The following is a 23488-nucleotide window of genomic DNA, read 5'->3' as shown; positions in this document are numbered from 1 at the left end:
TGACATGGAAGTAAGCATGCTTCAAGCCAACTGAGACAATCTGGATTATTTTACTCAAGCCACTAATTAAAAGCATGGCAAAGGAATTAGTATATACAATAAACTGTTATAAAATGAGGAGCAACTGACGATTGTTGGCAGATCAGTTACCAGATGTTTTAACTGCTACTTTGTTTCCCGTTGGAGGCATCCCTTCACTCCTAATCGGAACTTCACTTGGGCTCCTAACTTGTGTGCATGCACGCTGCCTAGACAGTCATGTAACATTTCCCTTTTGGACTGGTCCTCATTGCTCTGCGGCACAGAATAGCTCTGTCAAGGAATTTACACGATAGCTAAACATTACAGCACTAAGACAGTACCACTCCATCCTCTCATTGCAAGGACTGATGCCTGGGGTTGGGTGTTTCATTTGGAGAGCATGTTAGCAAAGGTTTTTTTCCCCAGCACTTACAATCTGCACACATGGTACTACATGGTCCTAGGGACAGGAAACTTATTTTATGTCGAGTTCTAACAATGTGTCTGTTCATTTACTGCTTCGTCTGACGTATTTTTTTAAAATGACCACCGAGTGATAAAAAATATTCTACTGGGTCAATCTAGGAACAGAAAGGAACCAAATTTAGTTGTAGGTGTTTGACGGGAATCCTACAGACGAGGAGGTGATTTCATCCTCTGTTACCTGAGCCTTTTACGTATGACGGCCTTCGCTACGTCACTGCTCTTGCCTCCGCCCTCAGGCTGTTGGCAGAGGGTGAGCTCAGCACCACCCTTCCTGGTGTGCAGTTCCAGGCCCTATTGCAGGGCGTGCAAGTGCAGGGAGACGGCTTGGGTGCAAACACCCTGCGCTCGCAGGCCCCGAGCTGGCTCCAGGTGGGGAAGCCAGCAAGGCCAGCAACGGAGAGGCGACTGTGGGTGCGAGTGTGGGTTACTGGAGTACTCCTGTTAGCAGACATCCCCATAAAGCCCTCTTTGTCCCACGAACCTCTTTGCCGTAACATGCTTTGCCGAACAGAGGGGAGAAAACCCGAGTGTTTTCAGAGAAGAGGCGCTCCCGAGATTTTACCGAGAGAAAACTTGGCTGCCACTACCAGTTAGAGGGGGCAGAGGATGCCACCGGCAGGGAGCTGAAACTTCCCCGGCGTGAGCCCCCTTTTGACGCTCAGCTCCCGCTACGGCCGGCGCCCCGTCCCGCTCTCCCCGGGCGCTCCCCGGGGCACGGCTGTGCCCCGGAGAGCGCCCGGGGAGAGCGGGACGGGGCACCGGCTTCCCACCGCCGCCGCCTGCCCCACAGACAGCCCATCCCGGCCGGGCGAGGAGCCGAGGCGGCTGCGGGAGGACCCAAGGACCCCATCCCGCCATCCCCTCCTCACCCCGCTGGTATCCCGGAGCGGCGGGGCGGGGCCGGGTCCCTCCCCCTGTCCCTCCCCACCGCCCTCCCCCGGGCTTTTATAAGGCCGCGGAGTTTCCGCGTCCTGTGACTGCAGTCAGGTGGTTGCGGGGTTTCCCTTCTCCTCCTCCTCCCTCCTTCCCTCCCTCCCACTCCGTCTTCCCCCTGCTCGCCTCCCTGCCCGCCGTGGGCCGGCCCAGCGGGGAACGGGCTGGGGAAAGTTGGAGGAAAGTTGCCGGCTGGGAAAGTTTAGAGGCGGGAGAGCCGCGGCCCCGGCAGCCCGGCCTCCCCGCCGCCGGGCCCCGCAACGCTGCGCTCCGCGGGAGGGCCGAGGATGGCCGGCGGGGAAGGAGCGGGCTCCGGCGTGCCGGAGTGCCGGGAGCATCTCTTCAAGGTGCTGGTGATCGGGGAGCTGGGCGTGGGTAAAACCAGCATTATCAAGCGGTACGTGCACCAGCTCTTCTCCCAGCACTACCGGGCCACCATCGGGGTGGATTTCGCGCTCAAAGTCATCAACTGGGACAGCAAGACCCTGGTGCGGCTGCAGCTCTGGGATATAGCAGGTAAGGGCCGGGGTCGGGCGTCTCTCTGCAGGGTGAGCCCCGAGGGGGCAGAGGCCTGTGAACCCGGCTGTCTGGGGTCCCGGCGCCAGGCCTCTGCGAAGGGAAGTGTATTTCGACTGTGAAGTCTCTCTTCTTGCTCTTCTCCTTCCCCCTATTACCTGCAACCCCTCTTGTCTGCGTTTGAGGCACAAGTAGAGGGAGGTCTCGATGCGGGAGTGAAGTTTTTGACTTTTTATAGGCTGTGTGTGCTCCTGTTAGCTGATGTTGTGAGGCTCTTGGCTTGGCCCAGGGTTTTACAGCAGTCCTCAAAAAGCTGCTTTGCTCTGCTTGCTGGCTCCAGGGCTCCTGCTTGTACTGCTCCTCCTGACCTGCTTGCCCAGGCGCTTGTGGCCTTGGTTGTGACTACTCCTTAAATTCATGATTATGGCTCTCTAACACTTCTAGAGGAAATAATATATTTTCCAAGTAGGTTATGTTTAGTAAGCACACTTTACGGGTTAAAGGTAACTCAAATAGCTAAAATTGTCCTCGGAGGAAGTATGCTCAAACTTTGCATGTTTGGAGTCACCTACTTAATTTAAAAGTAACTTGCCTCCCTGCAGCGTGCAGTGAGGGAATGGGACTTGTGTTATGCTTAGTTCTACATTCAGGTCATGGGCTTGTGTATCAAAAAGGTACTTTGAGCACATGAAGCAGAAAAGCCCTGTTCACTTGTCCAAACTACCCATCATTCCTTTCCTTTACGTAGTTCAAAACTCCTTAAACACCTCTGTCTTAAAGACTCCAACTATACACCTATCATGGTTAACTTTGTTTATGCTGTGGTGTTAAATGCCACAGAACAAACTCTGTTTTGCTGTGGTCTTGTAAGAATTCTGTGTCCTCAGTTCCTTAATCATCTCAAGTTGGTATTGCATTTCTAGTTTTGTGTGCAGCCCAGGTATTAACCTGCAGCTCTCTTCATCCCTCTCCATCATGTTCAGAATATCTCCTTGGATACAAAAAAGTAGACTTGTATTTCAAATGCTTGTGTTTAAACTTACGCTACTGGAAGATACTAGGATAACAACTGGTAGTTACTGTTTCCATGAACTGTAGGCTTTATCAGGTGGAAGCTCAGAAAAGAGGAAGTGTAACATGTGGCTGCTGCAACCCTGTGACAGACCAGCTGTACATCAGCTTCTGGTCTTTCTGCTCTAAAGGTTATCTTAAAACACTTCAAACATGATTCCTCAAACTAAAAAGCCTCTTTCTTACTGCCATATGCTGAAACATGCCATAGATCTTTCTGCTGCGGGCCTGTAGGGCAAACTAAAATATTTTCTAATTGCTGTTTTGGACAGCGAGTAAAACGTTGGCAGGCTTTCTCTTCTGATGCGTTCCTTTTATGGATCAGTTTTAACTTCCTTTAAATGAATTGGCGGTATCGGTGCAAGCTGCTACAACACTCTGGATGTATTTTTAGCAAGTCTGGGGTTCCAAACATTAAAGAGGGGAGACTATCAGGATCCTAGGGTCTGGCAGGCTGCCATGCTTGTGTTTAACTTCTCCTCAGCCCTTGGTTTCTGAGACTGGGGTAGGCTGTGTGCTCTGCCAAAGCAATCTGTTTCAACAGGCTAGGCAGAAACTTAGCTGTAACTTGTAACGAAGTTTGGACAGAACCTATTTACATTATGGGAAGTCCTGGCAATACACCCATGCATTAATTTCAAGATCCAGAAGACAGTATTCTTCACTCTTGATTATTGCCTGTAGTGTCTTGGACACTGCTAGGTGAAGACTGAGTTAAGAGCTGCTGATAAATCCCTGAAGGCTTGTGCTAATATTGCTGATAGATTGAAAAATAAAATTTTTCCTGTCACCAAAATGTCTATATACTATTCATAACACTTCCAGACTTATTGCAAATGATGCCCTACTAAACTAAACGGGCAAAAATTTTCCTATATTACAATGTGGTGCATAGTTTTGTATGAAACTCCTGACTAGCCTTTCCCTAGCAAAAATTAAAAAGGAAAATTCAACTGTTTTGCAATTTGCATTCAACTTTTATGTCTAATCTGGTAGTTTAGGCTATTCTGTTTCCAAGGGGCTGGGGGTCCTGGCCCCACTGAAAACAAGACCAAGAGGAGAAGTAATCTTAGTGTTATTTTGTTGGACTGTGCTTAGCCAGTATGAGAGTAACAGTTCAGACTCCTATAGAACTTGACATCTCAATTAAGTGTTAATCATTAAAATAAAAGTGATTTTAGTATCCCTAAGGGTTGTTTCATGGTCTTAAAACTGCTAAAGTCCTTGACCTGGGAATATGTTCTACAGCTTTTTACATCTATACTAAGGATGTTAAAAGGTTTATATAGAAATTATTAGTTAGAGAACCAGGTTGAAGACGGCTTCTCTATAGTTGTAGAGCATATTCCCTAAAGTGCTTTATTGAAGTGTGTAACAAAGTATCTGAGCATGTGATAGTCATTCCCTTTTAACTCATCAGCCCAACTGTCTTCTGGCTTTCAACAGCTCATGTAGATAATTTTGTCTGCTGGTGTGTGCAGACAAACAGCTTTAGATCTCTTGAAGAGATCTAAATCTTATGGTAAGTAATGTTATATGTGACTTCCCTGCAAGCAATATGGTGCTGGCATTCTGAATTGATTTTGATGCATTTAAAAAGGCTTCTGAATTAAAGTCTAACCCTTAAGCATAGTAAGGCATATTATTTTTCACTAGATCAAAGGTTATACAGTTCATCATAAAAAGCTTTCCTCAAAGAGCTGGGTGCTGCAGTCTAAGGTTCTGTACCTAAATTAGTGATAAGAACTAACCATGTAGTTCAGTCATCAGCTAAAGATTATAATGCAGATACTGTGCTGGTTTCTGGTGTGATTGTAGCTAAAGTGATGAATGTTGTGCTGTGTTTTGCCATGCAGCAGGTTCCTGAGTGACTTCAATTTCTTGTGCTAGCTGAGGTTTTTTTTAGTGATTAGATAATTCTATCTAATAGAGCGTGACGGTGTTACATGGCCTATGCTATTTTTCTGGTGAAAATAACCTTCCTGTTGGAAGATACAAAGTAATGCAAATTCCTGCAGCAGCATCAGAGGGGAGAGTGTGTGAAATAGTGAAGGGGGGGGAAGTGTACTGTTGTGCCTAGACTTGTATATTCCAGAAATACTCAGTCATTTTAGTTTTTAGACACAAGTTGTAGCTTCTTGAGTAATGGAGCTGAAAAAGCTTGGGAGTAAGACTGATCAGTCACTGTCAAGTTATCTCGGTTGCAGCATGAAGTATTCTGAAAGAAGCTGAACAGGTTGCATGCATGTTCATACCGGAGCACAACTGCTAAACCTTAGCTGCCCTTAGGCATTACTCTTGTTTTTTTATCTTGACATATGGAGTTATGATAAATCTCTCTTCCTGGATAAATTCTGAAAGTGTTAGCACCAGGTTAACCCCCTTGATCAAAGGACATAAATAATTGGCAAAATAAATAGGAGATGGGAATGAGTCATTGTGGTAAAGAGATACAAAACAAAGGAATCTTAATGATAGGGAAGTGCTTTTAAAGTCTATTTCAATACACTAGAGATTCCTCCTTGACAAGCATGCTGTTTTAGTGAGTATACTGCACTGATCACAATGTAGTATAGGAGGTGAACATAGCATATTGATGAAACTCGGACAACTGGCATTGAAAGAACACTTTAAGGACTTTCTGTATCATAAAAACTTTTGATCTGATCTAATAAGACCAGCAACTGAGTAGTGTTAGCTGCTGCTTCATGATCACATTGGCCATCACTGTCAGTCACATTAGCCTGCATATGAAGATGCAACTCTCTGGAGGGCAGGGGTGGTAAAAGTCACAGATGACCACTTGAGCTTGGCTTCTCCTGAAGAATGTCACTATTGACAACTAGTAGACAAATTTGTTTTTAAAGCTTTGACTGAGCAATTCTGCCTTAACCTGGTGTAGTAGCACCCTTCTTCCAGGACTTTATTAGAATTTCTTTATAAAAGTGTTTATTAAAACTGAAGTACTATTTTAACTGGAGGAGTGTGGCTGTGAAATTGGCCAAACAGAAGAGGAATGGTTGTACTTCAGTATTCTAAACATGCTCTACGTAAGCAAGCATAGAGTGGAGGCAAGAGAATCTAGGCATAACCTGCCCCAAACTGTGTTTTTTCCTCACTGTTATAAAGATACCTAATCAGTATAATGAGGAAGGAAGAGTGAAAAATGTGCACATAAATAACGTCATCAGAAATGGATGTGGAACTTGGAGCTCAGAGCTTTTTCAGAAACTGGTAAGTGATCCAAGGTTATTTCCTAGTTCATATGGTGATGGAGGTTCCAGCAGCAGCTGCCTTCATGTGGAGATGGGAGCACTATCATTCTGGTAACAGCTGAGGCAGGTCAGAAAACCCCCAGTCAGGGTTGGAGAATCTTTTATGTGATTAAGTCTAGACTGATGAAAAAGATTTGAAAGACCTGTGACTGATTTCTGAATGCTTCCTGCTTCCACACATTTAAGTGTAAATATCATATGAGAAAAACTACTTAAGGATGATGTTGGCTGGAAACATGCAAGACTAGCAGATAAAGTTTGAGGAGGGGAAACTAGAAGGCCTGCTCATGTTGAAAGGTTTTGATCACTGTCTTGGAAGTAGTAGAGGCAAGAAACAGAACTGAAGGTGTATTATGGGTTTCCTTCTAGAAACCACTCCTCTGTGGGAAATTTAGTGTGGGTGTCCTTTCTTGTGACTCTTCTGGAACAGCTGAATTAGTTATGAGCTTTCAGTTCAGAATGACTTGCTGTACTTGGAGCTCTACAGCTAAGTATCCAAATAAGTGCTGAACATGTTAAGCTTGTTTCTTTTTGGTGTGTCTCCAGCCTTCAGACATCTCTGAATACAGACTCTGGATGTCAGCATGCTTTCTTTTTTTTGAATTCTCCTATTTAAGTCACTTTTTTTATGAAGTGCTATCAAGCAAGTTATGGTTATTGGTCTTGCTGATGAAGCAGTTTCCTTCTCTTATCAGTGGGGTACTGAATCATTCATATTGGTGAAGGTTCTTTTGCTTAGCACTACATTATATACACCAACTCAGAGTACTGTGTATGTTATCTTGAACTAAACTTCTTAAAGCCTGTGTGCTGATGGAATTCCATAAGCATATGGGAAATGCTACTGTCTTGAAGTTGGTGTGGTAAGGCAGTTTAGCATGGTAATTTTGATTGTGCAAGACAGGACTGTTCAGTTAACTTTCAGTTAAATGGTAGAAATGAGACAGATGTTCTTTGAGTGTCTTGGAAATAAGCTTAGAATTTCTCCATACGCTTTTCTAGGTGTCCTACAAGAAATGGGGTTAAAGATGTGATATTAGACCACCTGCTCTAGTACATGCTTAAAAGTTTGCTGTATTGATCTTGCAGGTACTCTTAATTTCTGTCAACAATGGAAATGCACTCAGTGCTTGACCTTCTAATCACTATGGAATAGATGGAGCTTCAGCCTTATTTTCAAATAGATAAGGTTCATATCATATATAGCAGTTACTCAGAAACTTTATGCTTTCTACAGGATCACAATAAAAATACTTCCCGAGCAGTCTGATACAGAGAATGAAGGATGGATGGATGAGTAGCCATCAAATGGGCAGGGGGAAGCTACCTTACAGGGAAATGATACCTAAGTTCTTATGTGCAATACAGCAGACAGGAGGAAAAATAGTATATATAACACAACATAACTAATTTTTAGGTCAAATTATAAAACAAACTAGAAGTCTTTGCAGAAATCATTAACTTGCATTGATCATAAGCTTTTTTGAGGCAAGTGTTGGCTAAATTCTTGTCCTTCATGCAATACTGACTCAAGTAGTCAGAAATGAAGCTGGTTTGACAAGTCAAGTGCATTACCCTTCAGAGACAAACTGGTGTAGACAATATTAAATATACACTTTTCTCTTAACGTATGGAGTTTACATGAATGTAAATTGACCTTTATCAATTCTCCTTGCATTATTGTTGCAGCTTCAGAGTCTTGGTGTCTTCACCTTATTTAGATCTCCACTTTGCCTCTTACCAGTTTCGTTTTCTTTATATGCACACCAAGACAGGGTGTCACTGAAGTGCATGAACACAAGTACAATTTGAGTTGGCAAGTGCTATAAAGGGTTTGTTCTAAATTGATTACCTGTCTTATGAAATGCAGGAAAGAAAATAATCTTAGCTGTCTGGTTCCAAAAAAGGCTCCAACATGCTGCACAAAATAAGTTTCTTCCCTTCAGTAGTGAGCAAGGCCACTGGGATTCAGTCTCACAGCTGTTGGAAATACCTTCCTTGAACTCCAGTAGTAACCATTGCCTTGCCTTTGCAGTCTGTTGTAAATTGTTCCCTCCAAATACTCACTTCAGAAGTTCTGAAGTGTGATATTCCATGCCAGAAGGAAGTGATTTGTGGTAAGGGAATTTCTATTTATATTTTTGTGTGAAAGCATAGGAATAACTCTTGTGAATTTCTTGCAAGTGTTAAAGCTAGCATGACCAGCAGCAAGCAGTGACTGGAAGCACAGCATGCTTCTCAAGCTATGTGTGGTAGAACGTTAGACATTCAAAGTTCTCCTCTGGCTATGGAGACACAGAACAAAGGTAGATGGGGTGGTAAGTTTATGCTTTGAAAAATGATGGGATTTCAGGGGTTTATAGAGCTTGTTTAGAAATAAATACCTTAACTCTGTTTAGAGAGGGTGTAGCAAACTTTCAGTAGCAATGGCTTCTAGATTAGCAGCAAACGAAAACCAATATTCCTTATTGTATGGATTTTAGCAGCTTTTAAAATAATAGATTAAAAAGCAGCCTCTGAGTGTCACTGCAAACAGCTTATGGGAACTTGTTCTTTAAATGCTCCCAGGCTAGAGTGCTGGGTAGAGCAAAGTGGCAGCTATTTGATACAAAATTCCAATCACACACAATGTGCCATGACACATTGACCATTTTAGAGATTAACATTTTTTCAGTCTCGTGATAAAGTTGTTCTTGAGACAAACTGACTTTAGAATTGTTCTCCTGTGTGCTGTTAAAGGCTGTAGTGCCATGCAGCATCACTGTTAAGTACACAGTACAGCTCTGGCTGCATGACAGTGCACCAGAGGAGATGGATTAAAGGGTGTCAGGCATGAAAATAGCTTAACTCTGGTAGATGACTTGTTTAAGTCTAGTTAAAGCAAGGTGGGAAATACCAATTCATGCTGTTGCTGGCACTAATTAGACTATGTCAACTTTCTCTGAATACTAACGCAAGGAGAGTTTTTCCATACATGCTGCATTTGACAGCTAGTTAGAAATCATTTAGCTTGGTTGCACTCTACTTTTCTGGGGATGGAAATCTACTGCTTAGTCAGGGACTGCCTCTCTTGTTAATCTGCTGTTTATCAAAGATGCAAGCAAAGCAGGTGAAACTTTCATATACAAACATGACTGTCATACTCCTACATACAATACATTTGATGCTGGATAAAGCCAGATGATCCATAAGTGCAGGGTATTGCCTCTAAACTTCTTAAAGACAGATAGCAAGCTGTTAAAGTCAGTTTGGACAATCTGAAATCATTAGATTAGCCCAAGGCTACAGGCACCAATGAGTTTATCAGTCTTGCTGTAAAATTCCCTGTGAGAGCTGTGCAATTGTTTGAGGAAGGCTTTCTATCTTTGTGAAAGAGAATGGTGTGCTTTTTCCATCTATTAGGATGATAGATGTGGTCAGTGTTCCTGATGGAAATCGCATGTCTAACTTCTGAGTACTTGCCTGTCAGCGCTCTTATGGTTTCACTGGTAATGAACAAGACTGTCCTGCTTTATTCTAAAGTATAACAATAGCAAACAGTGAATGGAAAGACTACTCACTGATGTTGAAAATTCAGGTAGCTAACAAATTATTAGGTTAGAAACTGGCTTTGTTGTGCAATGCAACTTTAGAGCAAACTACTTCCTACCATTTCAGAACTAAATGGTGACTTCTAAGCAGATGTGAAAACACTGTGTTATGGTCTAAACAATCAAAATACTGCTGCAGCTGAACTGATATTCTTCAGTGACTTTTCAATGACTACAGAGTAAGTCTTTCTTACATACTGTATATATAGTATACTGTGGATGTCAGGTCTCTGAAAGACTCACTCAACAGAACTGCTTCAGCTGCACCCTGCCACTGTCTAACACAGACATAAGCAGAGTACCAAAGGTAATTTCTTAAGGTAAAGTCAGAGTCAGTTGAACAGGGATTAACTGGCTGGTTACCTTTCCCTGAAGACCGTTCTTCTGAAGGGTTTGGGACAGTTACTGCTGGGAAGAGGTCCATCCAGTTGTCACTTAACTTTCCCTCACTACCCTTAGTAAAAAAGGACACTAGCAATTTACTTAGTCATCTGAGGCTGCTTTTGTCTGTTAGAAACTGTAAGCTGCAGTCAGTGAAACTGTTTCTAGTACTGTCTAATACAGGAAGATATATTCCTGTAGTTCTTGCTTTTTAACCTCTTGGTGTTTGTCACCAGAACCACAAATACCACATATGACTTCCACAATAGTGAAAAGTAAAAGTCAGGCTGCCTTTTTTAACTCTTACAGGTTTCTAATATCTGCTAGAGCTGCTAGTATAGTTCAAACCACAGAGGTGTTCAACACATGGCAACTTTGCACTAATAGCTTAAATGGGTAAGAATGGAAGTGGAGAGACATCTAGCACTGACCATCTCGGAGTCTGTCTACTCTCAATCTGCTACCTATGTGAAAAAGCAGGTAGACACACTTGAGATGTCCTGTAATATTGATAGTGGTTTGGTTAACCTACTTCTTGCTGAATAACAGATTCAATATAATTGGGTAAGACAGTTCTGGGACAAGCTGTGCTGGTTTGGGGAGAGAGGGGAATGCTGTCAGCATGGTAGCTTGCCAGTAGCATATTGATATATCTGGATAAAAAGGAGCCTCAGTCAGCTCACACCTGACCCAGGTAGTACTAAAATGTACATTAGATGTCCGGAGAACTGGGAGATGCATCCTCAGGGCAATTCTGGGTATTTGCTGTATTGTGCCAAACATCCAGCTGTAGGATCAACAGGCATCCAAAGTGTAGCCTGTTCTTGCCTGTGGCTTCTAAAGGACTTAGGTGAGTTTTGAAAGGGACGGTGATTCTAACTCAGTGAGAGGATTGGGCTGCATGCCCAGCCATTTTGGATGGCGCTTTAGCTTAAATCTACCACACTGAATGACATGAACTTTGAGAGATGGAATTGTAAATAAGGAGCTGCCACTCAGATACTCTTCGATGTTAGTATGTGAAAGCCTGATCCTAGAAATTCATGGAGTTGGAGAAAATCTTTTGTAAAGCGGCACAACTGGAGCAGGGAAGAGTGCTCATTAGGTTAGGCCTTCCCTTGGCAGAAGGAAGACTAGAAAGAAGGGGTTTCACTTACTGTTGAACTGTTGTTTTTCCTGTCTACATGAATAAAAGCACAAATGTCCCATGGTCCAGGAAATTGTCTGAAACAACTAATTTGGAGAGGTTGGCACTGAAGTCTAAATGGTGGCACTGTGCTTGTATGCTGTGTGGCTAATAAGGTTAGAGCAGTTGATAGCAAGGACCTAAGAGCCATGATGTTGGCAGTCAAATTAGAGTTAGCCTGGCTGTCACTAATGACCCTTCTTGAATTTTGGCATGACTCATATTGACTATTAGTGGTCACGCTAAATAGTTGATCTGAGAACCTTTCTCATGATGGAAGGAGAATGTTCAATTATTCCCAGACTAGAACTGATTTATTATAACCATTCACTATAGCTTAATAAGCATCCTGTGATGCCCAAGTTCACTGCAGTGTATAGTACCTGTTGATAGTGTGTTGCAGTTATTCTGCTTTACTAGCAGGATGCCACTTCTATGCATTTTGAGCTCTCTTAATTTGATTCACTAGGTCTCTTGATCACTTTCTTCATTACTGGAGTATTGCTGGATAGTTTTTTGGCTTGGTTTTATAGATTAGACTTATCCTCTGTGGTATATTCCTTCTTTCTGTTGAACTTAAACTGCCTTTTAAACTAATTGAACACTGAGTTTCAGCATTCTAAAGGACAACGTTAGCAAGAGCTGCTTGGCTTTATTAATAGACTGAGGACTTTTTGCTACTTATCAGACTTGACAACTCTGTATTATTGGGTCCAGGAAAAACAGCAAAACTTCATTGCAATCATCTTCTAGTTAGCAGCAAACAACTTTGGAATAAAACTCTTCTGCTAGTTGTGCATTCACTTTTGGATGACTGTAGTCTAAACTATGCAACTCTAGTTTATTTGATGTGGAACTGCCAAACTTGTTAAAATCAAATTTTGACCTCTGGACACCCATTAAGCTGATTAGCCTGTCAAAGATGACTTGAACTAACATTACTTCAACAAAAGAAACTATTTGTTCCATCATTCTTCTAGTTGTCAGGCTTTTATAACTCTTGGTCATCTTTCTCTTCCTCATTAATGACACAATTTTTGAAGGGTGTCAGAACTGCTAGTCTCATCCAAAAGAGAAGTTAGACTTTGTCCAGTTGTCCATCAGTACTCCTGATGAGATGTTAAGGGTTTAAATGCAACTAACGCTGACTTCTGAGTTGTGTGGCTTCAGAATAGACTAAGCTTAGATTTTTACAAGGTAGGGGAACTCATGCTATACTGTTGGTATTGACAGAGATAAACCAGAACTTACCTTCACAGCAAAAGAAGTATAGATGGAGAAGCTTCTTCATTTTACTCTCCTTGAGTAGGCTTCTATTACTTCATATAAACTACATATTAAGACTTCTAGGGATGGTAAGTGATCTGGGAGATGGAACCGTGACAAACTCAATATCATGCATATCCAGCAGTCATTTGTGCATTTAACTTTTTTCTAGCCTCAATTCCCATCTCAAAGGAAGAGTTAAGAGCAAAAATGATGGTAGGAGTGTAGGGTAACTCCTGCTAACTAAAAGCAAGAACTGCCACAATGATAAGTCACGCTGCAGGAATAAACAGGACTTTCCTGTTTATTCCTTACACTGGGGAAGATTGCTGTAGAAACTCTTTAAAATGTACTTCAAGGCAAGGTTGGCAGTGTCTGAATCTTATGATGATAACTTATCTTTTGCAGTGAAGTAAAGGACAAAGATAAAGCTTCTAATGTCAGACCTGGCTATAATTTTTTCATGATGTTTTTAACTTATGGTTTACTCCTGTTACATTGTAAACTGGGAAGCAATAATTGCTCCCAAGCTCTGATACAGTTTTAAACTAAACTTCATTCCTGTGGTGCTGCTGTAGGGAACTGTATTAGTTCCTGATGCACAACATTATGCAAGTATTTCACTTAATGTTGCTGCAATTACTGGAAAATATGGTGACAATATGTGCCAAGTCATTTAGATGTGAAAACTTTGTGGTTGGAGAATGCAGAACTTTGCATTGCATGCAGCCACTTCCATACCCCCACAAAAAACCCTCTGATCCCCATGACTGCCCTGTAGCTTAGCTCCTCATCTACACCTGAACCACTAAAGCACAGAAAGGATAACTTTGTGGTAACATCAGGTTTATGTCAAGGCATTAGAACTACCAGAATGATTAATCACCTGTGTCCTTTCCATACTGCTGTAGTAAGCAAGTAATTTTCCTGTCTTGTTCCTTCCATGATTATACACACTGGAGACTTTAAGTCTAGTTTCATCTGATCACTTTTAGCCTTTTTCCCCTCTGGGAGTATGATCCACTTTTGGTATGGCTCAACACTATTCTCACACAAGGTGAAATGACTACAGCAAAAATTCTGCTGGACATAGGAAAGGGAATGACAAATCCCTGGCTGAATTGAGCATGGCAAAAATTGAGTAAATTCAGTTTTAATAACCTAAATAGCGAATGATGTTCACACTCCAAACTTTGGAGGAGTGGTGTGTTCTACAGTTTGCTCTTTCTGTCTGAGTGTTTTTACAAGCAGAAAAGCACTTGCAAAAGCTTTGCCTGAAAGTCCTGTTAAATTTTCAAAAGACTGTCTAGAATGCTCTGCATCCCCTACAAGAAGCTCAGCCTAAAGCATGTGCATTGTCAGTAATAACAGGACTGTAAAGAAAGTCTACTCAGTTTATACTGAATTCTCTTCCTGCCTCATGCCATGTGTCTTTTACCACAACAAAACTCTTACCTCTTAGGCAGGCCGTGTGTTATTGCTTCTGTCTTCTTTCTGTGGAATAAAAAATATATCCATCCTCATTAGACCTCCAGACAGAATGGAAGAGCAGTCACAAGCTAGCATGCAGGTCAGATCTATTGTTAGTGGATGCAAATTCTAGAGGAGAAAGCAGCTCTGTAATAAACTGTTTCAGAATCTGGGCTGCTTTAGAAAAGGGCAGAACTCATACTGGAGTGTATTTGACCTATTAAAAGCCATTAATCTGTAATACTACAGTGGTGTTGAGCTTGTGTGTGTCTGTAGGGGAAGGGGTATCAAATCCCCCTGATGTAAAGCTTAAATCTAATAAGTAAAGATAAAGGATTTTATGCTGATATGCGCATCAGTTGTCTACTTTCACCCAAATTTAAATTACAGAAGAATGTGTATGAATGTTTTTCCAAATCTAAAACTCATACTATAAGAGCAAAAATTTTGACTTCTATCCATAAAGCCAGCTAGAAATAATACTTAAATGATTGTTCTGGACAGCTGAAGCCCATACTTTCTAAGTGACTGCTATGGAGTACAAAGTAAAGTACAGTTCAGTGCAAGCTTATGTTCCTACCAGAACTGCTGTATTCTCACACAATGAGAAAAGCTCCTGTACAAAGCTAACCTTGGCTTCTGCATTATTCCAGAGCTCCTGAATCTGCCAGTTAGCACAACCCCACTTTCAGTGGCCTCTCTCCTGATCAGGACCCCATGAGGGGATTCAGCCAGTCTGCTGCTCTGCTACAAGACTGGCATTGCCTTTCTGGTCTGGCTTTTACCAACAGGGGAACGGGCTGCCATGGTGTTAAATCTTCATGTAGTCTGTGGGCTAACGGGGCATGAGAAGTCACCAATGTCGAGGAAGCAACTGCTGGACAGTCTTGGTTGATTACCAGTCAGTCTAGCTCTCAGCTCATTGTATATAAAGGCATTGGGCCAGGTGGGTGGGGAAGACTGACTATGGTAAGATGCTGGGAATTCTCTTGGAAATGAAACTGATGAACTTATCAGAATGATGACCAGATTTTCTGGCCAAGGCTAGGCCCCCTGTTATTTCTTTAAGAAAAAACATTTGGTGGTGTTTAGGACTCTTCAAGTTTGGTTATGATATATACTTTGTAACTTTGTTTCTTTTCTTTGGAAGCTATATGTGATACCGTACTAGTTCCATCTCTCTCCTATACCTTAGACCCACTGTGCTGTGCAGGCTTCAGCAAGAGTTATTGCTACAGGAGGCTAGTATGGCCTTCTTGCTAACTGTTCTTTATCTTTAAAGCTTTTTTGGATGGGAGAGCAGTAGGCAGGAAGGGATTCAGTCAATGGTAATGTCCTTCACTGTGGTAACTGATCACAGCCATGTTTACCTACAGCATGCACAGCTATCTGAGAAATAACTGCCTGATAACCTTTTCCACAATTTCCAAATAACTTAGTTTTCATATGTAGTGATTATGCTGTCTCTATTCTTTGCTGGTAACAGTCTAGCAACCCTTTCTGCAACTAATCAATGCAATTTAATTATTATGTAAACATCCATCAAGTTTTTGGACAAACTTACAGCCTCAATTAAAGACTGAAACCTCCCTACCCAGTTGTTGGAGATCTGTGGGGGACTAATGGGACTGTTCCCCTCACTGCCTCAGATTCATGTGCAGTCTTATGTAAATAACAGCAAGCGGTGTCCATTTCTAGACTATTTTGGGGCCAAACTTGAAGAAATCTTTCTGTAGAAGGCTGAGCACTGTAGACCTTGATTACACTGTTTGTTTTGTGGGTCTGTCCTATGGTGTGAAGGGATATACTGCCTGAATTGAACACAAGATTTGGGGCTTTAGCAGAGTTGGAGGTGTTCCCATGTAAAAGGAATTATGGTGAGACTGACAGCTAAACAAATGGGGAAGCTGAGAAGGAGATCCTCATAGCTTGTGTAGTGCCATATGCAGTGACTGGCTTAACATAACTAAGTTTGGCGCTGTGCAGCTCCATTTAAAAAACAAAATACCTACAATCTAAAGGTAAAGCTTCTTTAGATGTGGCACACTTGATCTGCAGAAGTAGTAAAAGCCTTCTGGCCAAACTCTTTCCCACTGGTATTTGATTAACGAAAACAGTGGGCATGTGGTACAACAATTTGCAGTAAGGCTATACCAAACACCTTTTAGGCATAAGAATCCAATCTGGAAAGGCCTGGGGAGACAATGTGAGTTACTTGTACACAAGTTCTGTGTGTACTGTTAGGAGACTTGTGTCAGCAATGTGCCTCTTCCAGTGACGTAGTCACTGAGATGCAGGTTGGTGCCTGGCTTGTTGGCCTTGGAGTCCACAGCGTAAATGCTGCTTTAAAACTTGAGATTTGAATATGGAGGAAAGAGCTTTCCTTGTATTCTCCCTGTTCTCACACAGGGGATAATGAGCTGGTAGCGAAGAAATTAATGTGTAACTTCTACTCCTCAGAATATGCTGGCTAGTGGTGCTGTTTTATGCAGCATCATGCTTTAAAGTTGAACAGCCAGAAATAAAATCCTCTTTATAGAGCTTTATCGTTCTCTGGAACTTCACTGTAGCTGGTGCTGCTTTCTGGTGATTCTAACAGCTGCCTAGTCAACCTTTTCTGAAAATGTCTATCTGGAATGAGCTAATTGGTACACTGAAGTACTGACCTTAAAATGAGGCAACTGAGCTAGAAAAACATGCTGCTGAACAGGATCCCTTGTCAAATTCCTTCACCTAATGAATTTCTGGCTCTTTCTGAGAAGATAATAATATCCAGTTCTTCTTGTAACTGTTTGTCCTTGCTAATCAAAGGCAGACTTGAATGTTTATAAACAGAGGATAACTATGCTCCAATTAAAATTCTTACTTTATCTATTCTAAAACCGCATATGCACTAAATGCTAAAAGTTGAAGTGATGATACACTGTAAAACTGAATTATAAAGTGCAGGGACTACTTTTCCCAGTGAAGACTTCTGAACAAAGCAGAAAGCTATTATAGCCCAAACTTCCCAAGCAACATGCTTGCACTTGACACTGCTATGTCTACTCCAGTACAAACACAGCATCATGGTCTGACCTTCCAAACAGAAGAATAACTGCGCTGGCACTCTAATTCTACATTACAAGCATGCTGACTACAGTAGTTGTACTTGGTAAGAAAAGGCTTTAGTTGACTATACTCCCTGACCATTGGTTTTCTTCTTGATTTTTTTTTTTTGTGAATAATTGTACTTTATTCTGGTCATCTTGTATCAAATCCTGGGATTGCTGTAGAACTCCTACAGCTGGAAGTTACTCCAGAGAAGGTCTTAGACTTAAAAGATGAAGTCAAAGATAACAGGTTTACCTAGAACTGTTAAACTAGCTCCTTTTGAGCTTGTCCCCAAAGAAAAAAATCTATAATATAGCTGACTTCTTCAGAAGATGCTTTGAAGGCTGTTAGCCTTGGAGCTTGTAGAAACCTTTGTTGGTCGGCCTCCAGAAAAAGTCTCTGGGTATGCTCAAGTCTCTAGCTGAAGTGATTAGGTTTAGATATAAACCTTACGGAAGCTTTTTTGAGGAAAGAATTTGCACATAGCTGTGCTGATAGTGTTTTTGGGCATTACATCTCAAAGAACACTACTCAACAAATAAGTTTTAGAAAAAAAAAAATCAAAGTGGTAGTTGGGATTGCAAACTGCTTTTAGCATCTGACTTCTATGATACACATAATGGCTGTTACAATGAGATAACATAGGATAGAAGAGGCAATGTTGTATGAACTAGATGACTAGACGTAAATGCGAATTCATATGTACTGACCTGGTACAGAAGCCCACTTACACTGACTACAGTTCATGCTTAAATATAAATATATTCTTTCACTGTCTTCTCTTTCAGGCCAGGAGCGCTTTGGAAATATGACCAGAGTATACTACAAAGAGGCAGTTGGTGCTTTTGTGGTCTTTGATGTCACAAGAGGCTCCACTTTTGAGGCTGTTTCAAAATGGAAGCATGATTTGGACAGTAAAGTACTACTTCCTAATGGCAGCCCCATCCCTGCTGTTCTTCTTGCAAACAAGTGTGACCAGAAGAAAGATGGCAGCCAGAATCCCTCTCAAATGGACCAGTTCTGCAGAGAAGGTGGCTTTGTTGGATGGTTTGAAACCTCTGCCAAGGTGAGCATAAAGAGGAAACATATTTGAACTCTTCTTATTGGCATAAGAATGGATTAATATGGTCATGTGGGGAAGAAAATCATCAAGTATAGGAAGTGACAGTCAAGTCTCCAGTGTTCAGCAAAAGTTGGAAGACTTGCAGCATATTTGATTTCAATTAGAACTGCATGTTAAATTCAGAGAACTTTAAAACTAACTGGAAAACTTGATTAACTGAGTTCGATAAGCTTTTTTCTTTCATGTGTCAGGATCAGTGTCATTCTTCAGATGTTAGTACTACTAAACTGATCAAACTGTCCAAATGATACGAGTAATCTTTAGGTGCACATTTTTAAATTGCAGCTTCTGTCTTCACTGTTGCATGTAGGAAGTATAAGACTCCAGAAGTGAACAACCTATTTGCTCACTTTTTACTAACCACCCAGATGATAATGTCACTAAAGCACTTTTCCTACTTTATCAGGCCATGTCAAGACTGAACTGGAGAAAAACAAATTGCTCTGTGTATTAACTTAAGCTAAGATAGATGATAGCTACTTTAATCAAACAGATAACTTTGAGTAACTTCATATATTGTACAGTTTTAGTCTACAGACTTGGTCAATGCACAGATAAGATTGCAGTAACTTAGTTGAAAGTGGAATCCAACAGTTCCTTAAAATCCAATTGATCCTTAAAATGATAGATTCTTCTAGATGAAGACAGTGTGGCTGACAGACCAAATTACTGGCCGGTTAACTCCTTTATATGCTAAGCTAAACCTCAAAGTCCCTCTTTTCCCTTGGCTTGCCTACTTCCTTTAACCGTTGCTGATGAACTGGCACAAAGTGATGCTTAGACAACTCTTAAAGAAAAAGGTCTGTAGGAGGAATATGATAAGAAATAAAGTAACAAGCCTTTTCCTGATCACTTGAAAATAAGGAAGAACAGTATATAGTGACAGGAATTAGTTAAATTAGCTAATAATTTGTTTGTATTGGAACAAATAATTCCCAAACCCACCCATCTGTTACTAAAAACTCCTATTTTAAGACTCTTTGTACTCAAAAAGAATACCAAGATTCTGCTTTGGGTTATGTCTTCCCTGAAGCTTCACCTGTTATACATAAACTTCAACATGCATTAAAAATAAATGCATGTAACATTGGAACAAAACCTAACATGGAAATGTAGTGACAGCTTGCATTTTAGGTGGCATTTAAGACATGGCAATGTAAAACAAGGTTCTTGGTGCAGAGAAAAGTCCAGACAATGTTAGTCCTAGTTCAGTTACAAATTGACTTGTTTAGGACTCTGAAGAGGTAGTTAAAATAGCTTAGCAAAAATTCAGGACAGACAGCTTTCTTGTTTTCTAAGCATACCAAATCAGTTTATGGTTTTAAGTCCTGCCCACTTAAATATCCTGATAATCTGCTTTTGCCTTTCTGCTGGAACTGATACTTGAATCTTCAGTCATATATCATTAGTAATATAGGTCCCACTCCCTGTGGATTAGGGGGAATATTAAAGGCAAAAGAACTGCAGAGAGTATAAATATTCATAGAAATACCTTATGAACATCCTTACACTAAAATAAGGAGAATCCTCTCTGGGCAGGGAAAAGTACCTATCTGCAAACTGCCAGAAGCAGTTTGTGGCTGACAGCCACAAGCTTGTAAAGTGCAATAGCAATGGGTCAAAGGTTCTCATGATCTAACCTTGCTCTTGTAGAGTTTAGATCTACAGTTATGGAGACAGAAGAGTGTACTGGGGTGGTATTTACTTTGGAACCAAAGACAAGTGATTCCAAATGTGGCAGCCCTGTGGTGAGCTAACAGGTGGCCCAGCCAGCTCAAAGCTGTGGCCAAAGGCCCCTTGGCATTGGCCAGCTTGGCCACTCAGTAACTAAGATGCCCTGATGAAATACAGCTCTATGTATCCTGCATGCACACCTCCTTAGAGTGTATGTTAAGGTGGTACTGAAAGCATGCAGAAGAAAATGTAGAGTGGCTAGATGAGGTACTCTGAGTTAGCTGGGGTTTTGAGGCTGATGGAAAGGTCCTTTTACATAAGTAAGTGCATCCAAACTGCAGCAGAAGCAGAAAAAGGCCCCAAAAGGTAGAACACTACTATGAACAGTGTATCTGCCTATTATCATTCCTGATGCAGAAAGGCACTTCAGCATTTCTGAGTCTTCCAAATGCAGGTGACATTTATCCCAGGACTGCACACTAGATTAGACTCAAAGTATCCTATGTGTAATATGGGTGAATAACTTTGTCTCAAACCTTTCTGGTAACTTCTTTCAACATGCAAGCGTATGAGCAATGACCTGATGCATCGAAGCTGTTTGTAATGCTGATGAGACTGTAGAAGAGTGCTTGTATTTGGCCAGCTTCTAATCGGAATGCATGACTATTTCAAAAAAAATTACTGACTTCTTTGCTTTCAACATTTTTAGGACAACATCAACATAGATGAAGCTGCTCGATTCTTGGTGGAAAACATCCTTGCCAACTACAAAACCTTTCCTAATGAAGAGAATGATGTGGGGAAACCAAAACTGGACCTAGACCCATTGAAAGCAGAGAGTAAATCACAGTGCTGCTAGTGCTACCCCTGTTCAGTAAATGTGATGGGATGAGCAGCAAGACTGTTCCTTAAATCAAACTGCTGCTATGGTGCTGCGTTGTGACAATCCATATGGGGTGTCTGGTATTATCTGAATAGGTGATTCTTGTGGGTGTTTACATATTCTTGTTTAGCATGAAACTGAGTATCTTGAGTTATCACTCCACTTGCTTGAGTGGCTGTGTCTAAGTATGATTAGTGTCGTCTTACTCGAGAACATAAGGTAGTGTTTACACTCCTAAAAAAGAACAAAGACAACATTCGGTGTCTAGGTTGCTTCTAGGACATATGCTACATTCCAAATAGGACTCACTTATGGTTTTAGCTGAATAGACACTTGCACCTTTACTGTAAACTTTTTCTTTGTCACCAATAATGTCCAACTTCAGCCTGACTTCTCACCTACACACTTGTCCCTATTTATTATCCCCCACCATGAGGATCTGTCTCATTGCTAGTGCTCCTAGATCAAGACATCCCAGAAATCTTGAAGGGGCCAGTGACAGATGGGGAGGTATCTTTCTTGGCATGCTCACTAGGACTGAGTGAAGTAGATGGCTTTTACCACTGAGTAAGAACAAGATGGGTAAATGATTGTACTTAACAGGGGAAAGGCATGGTTATAGAGATACTAACAAAAATGCATCTCCAGCTATTGAAGGCAGAATATTTTCAGCTAATACTTTACATATGAAACACATTAATGAATGCAGTTGTACTGCTGGCACGTAGTTCTATTAACTCACCCGTATGCACATCCAGAAATAAACATCCAGTGACTCTTTCATTCACTAACACTGAAAACTTTACCAAGAGCGCAAAAAGTAAGTATCTTACTGTCCTGTAATAATGAACTTGCTTCTTTTTCCTGATATGGTTCTGAATGGTTCTGAATACCATGAGGGAGGAGAGAGGTCTTGAAGGAAATAGCTTAACTGGTTCTTGCTAGCCTATCAAAAAAACCCCCTCTGAGCTCTAACTTTTTCAATTTTAGAACAGTGCTGTGCTCTTCTGACGACTTGGAGCTGGTGAACTGGCTTACCAGTTTGTAACTGTATACTGAGACGCTTATGTTTCTGTGTTATAACTCATATGTATTTCTGGCAGCAAATGAAGATCAAAAGGATTTGAGAGATTTCATGGTTCTTGAATACATTCTGGAACTCTGGCTCTGCTTGGCTGAAAGGCTTTGAAGCTCCTTTATTTTAAGGATTTTTTCTGTCCTTGTACCTCATTGCTACTGACTTCAGAAGTCTTATCTTGTTTGGTCTGATGGTGCTGATGTTTACTTAAACATCAGCATTAAGTATGTGCCAGATTGGATATACTTTAATCTGCATTGAGACTTCCTAGGCTGTCTTTCTTTTCTGAAGAGTAACATACTTTTTAAGAGACAAATAAATATATTTGGGCATCTTATGTATGTTGTTTGGTGTATGCTTTTGAGAACATGAATATTCACATCTTGTGTCCCACCCTATACACAAATACTTTCATTGACATTTGAAAACAACTTTATCTTCTAGTAGCTGCTATGTTAAAGGTTTATTTTAAATTACTACAGTAAGGCTTGGCATAAGCTAAAACTGGGTTTAACTAGCTTAGGATCATAAGATAATTCAGATGAAGGGCTTCTTAGGAAGTCTTCTAAGCCAACATCCTTCTCCAAGCAAGGTCATACTAGGGTGCTCAGGCTTTCATGTGGTCTGGTCTTAAACCTGCAACAATGGAGACTGTATGGTCCTGGGAAAGTTGTTTCAATGCCTGACTGTCCTCGTGAGAGTTTATCTAGTCTGAATGTCTCTAACTTACGTCCATGGTCTCTCATCCTCCAATCATGCACCACTGTAAAGAATGTGTCCATTAGGCTTGTGCAGATTTATAGGACACTTATAGCTTGATTGCTACTTTAATTTTTTTTTTGAAAGCCTGTAGCACTTCAGAAAGGAAGCTGTACCCCATCCATGTTCCTGGCTTGTTTGAGTTGTTAATGTTTCTAGCTAACCTGGAACTACCATAATCTTCCTATTCAGCAACTTGCAGAACAACTCTAGACTGTAAACTCAATTTTAATAAGCTGTTTAATTTCCAGTGTACTGTCTTGTTCTAAACTTTATAGCTGCACAAATCCAGTAACTAGCCAGTGGAATGTGTGCATAGCCTGTTTATTTGATGCTTCTTGACTAGATCAAAACATGATAAATCTCGATGACCAGTCAAACAAGATGCAATTTCACATTGACTTGGCTTCAACTGTAAGTTTACTGAGCCTATGCAATATAAGATGAAGTTTGTCACTAATGGGCAAAAAGGCCAATTTTTGAGACTGTCTAGTATGGCATAGGAGGTTGGTCTACATTCAAATGCTAGTTCCTTAAATACCTACTTTACTGGGGAAACTGCCAGTGGAGTTAGACTTTTTTCCACACAGCTATTGTGCTTTTTCTTCTTTTTTAGATTTGACAGCAGAATGAAAACCAAACTCTGAAGCTTTGGGACTCTACCTGAATGCATGAATCTCATC

General features: G+C 41.2%; 1 protein-coding gene across 1 annotated transcript; it reads left to right on the top strand.

The window, feature by feature from the left end:
- Positions 1-1523: 1523 nt before the first annotated feature.
- On the top strand, positions 1524-22370 carry RAB32 (RAB32, member RAS oncogene family). Its single transcript, XM_075499052.1, has 3 exons — positions 1524-1956; positions 18077-18354; positions 20795-22370. The coding sequence occupies exons 1-3, from the start codon at positions 1728-1730 to the stop codon at positions 20942-20944; spliced, it is 657 nt and encodes a 218-aa protein (XP_075355167.1). The 5' UTR covers positions 1524-1727; the 3' UTR covers positions 20945-22370.
- The last annotated feature ends 1118 nt before the right edge of the window (positions 22371-23488 follow it).

Source organism: Mycteria americana, chromosome 3 (genome assembly GCF_035582795.1).
Source record: "Mycteria americana isolate JAX WOST 10 ecotype Jacksonville Zoo and Gardens chromosome 3, USCA_MyAme_1.0, whole genome shotgun sequence".
Taxonomy (NCBI): Eukaryota; Metazoa; Chordata; class Aves; order Ciconiiformes; family Ciconiidae; genus Mycteria; species Mycteria americana.
This window is presented reverse-complemented; position numbering and strand designations above follow the sequence as displayed.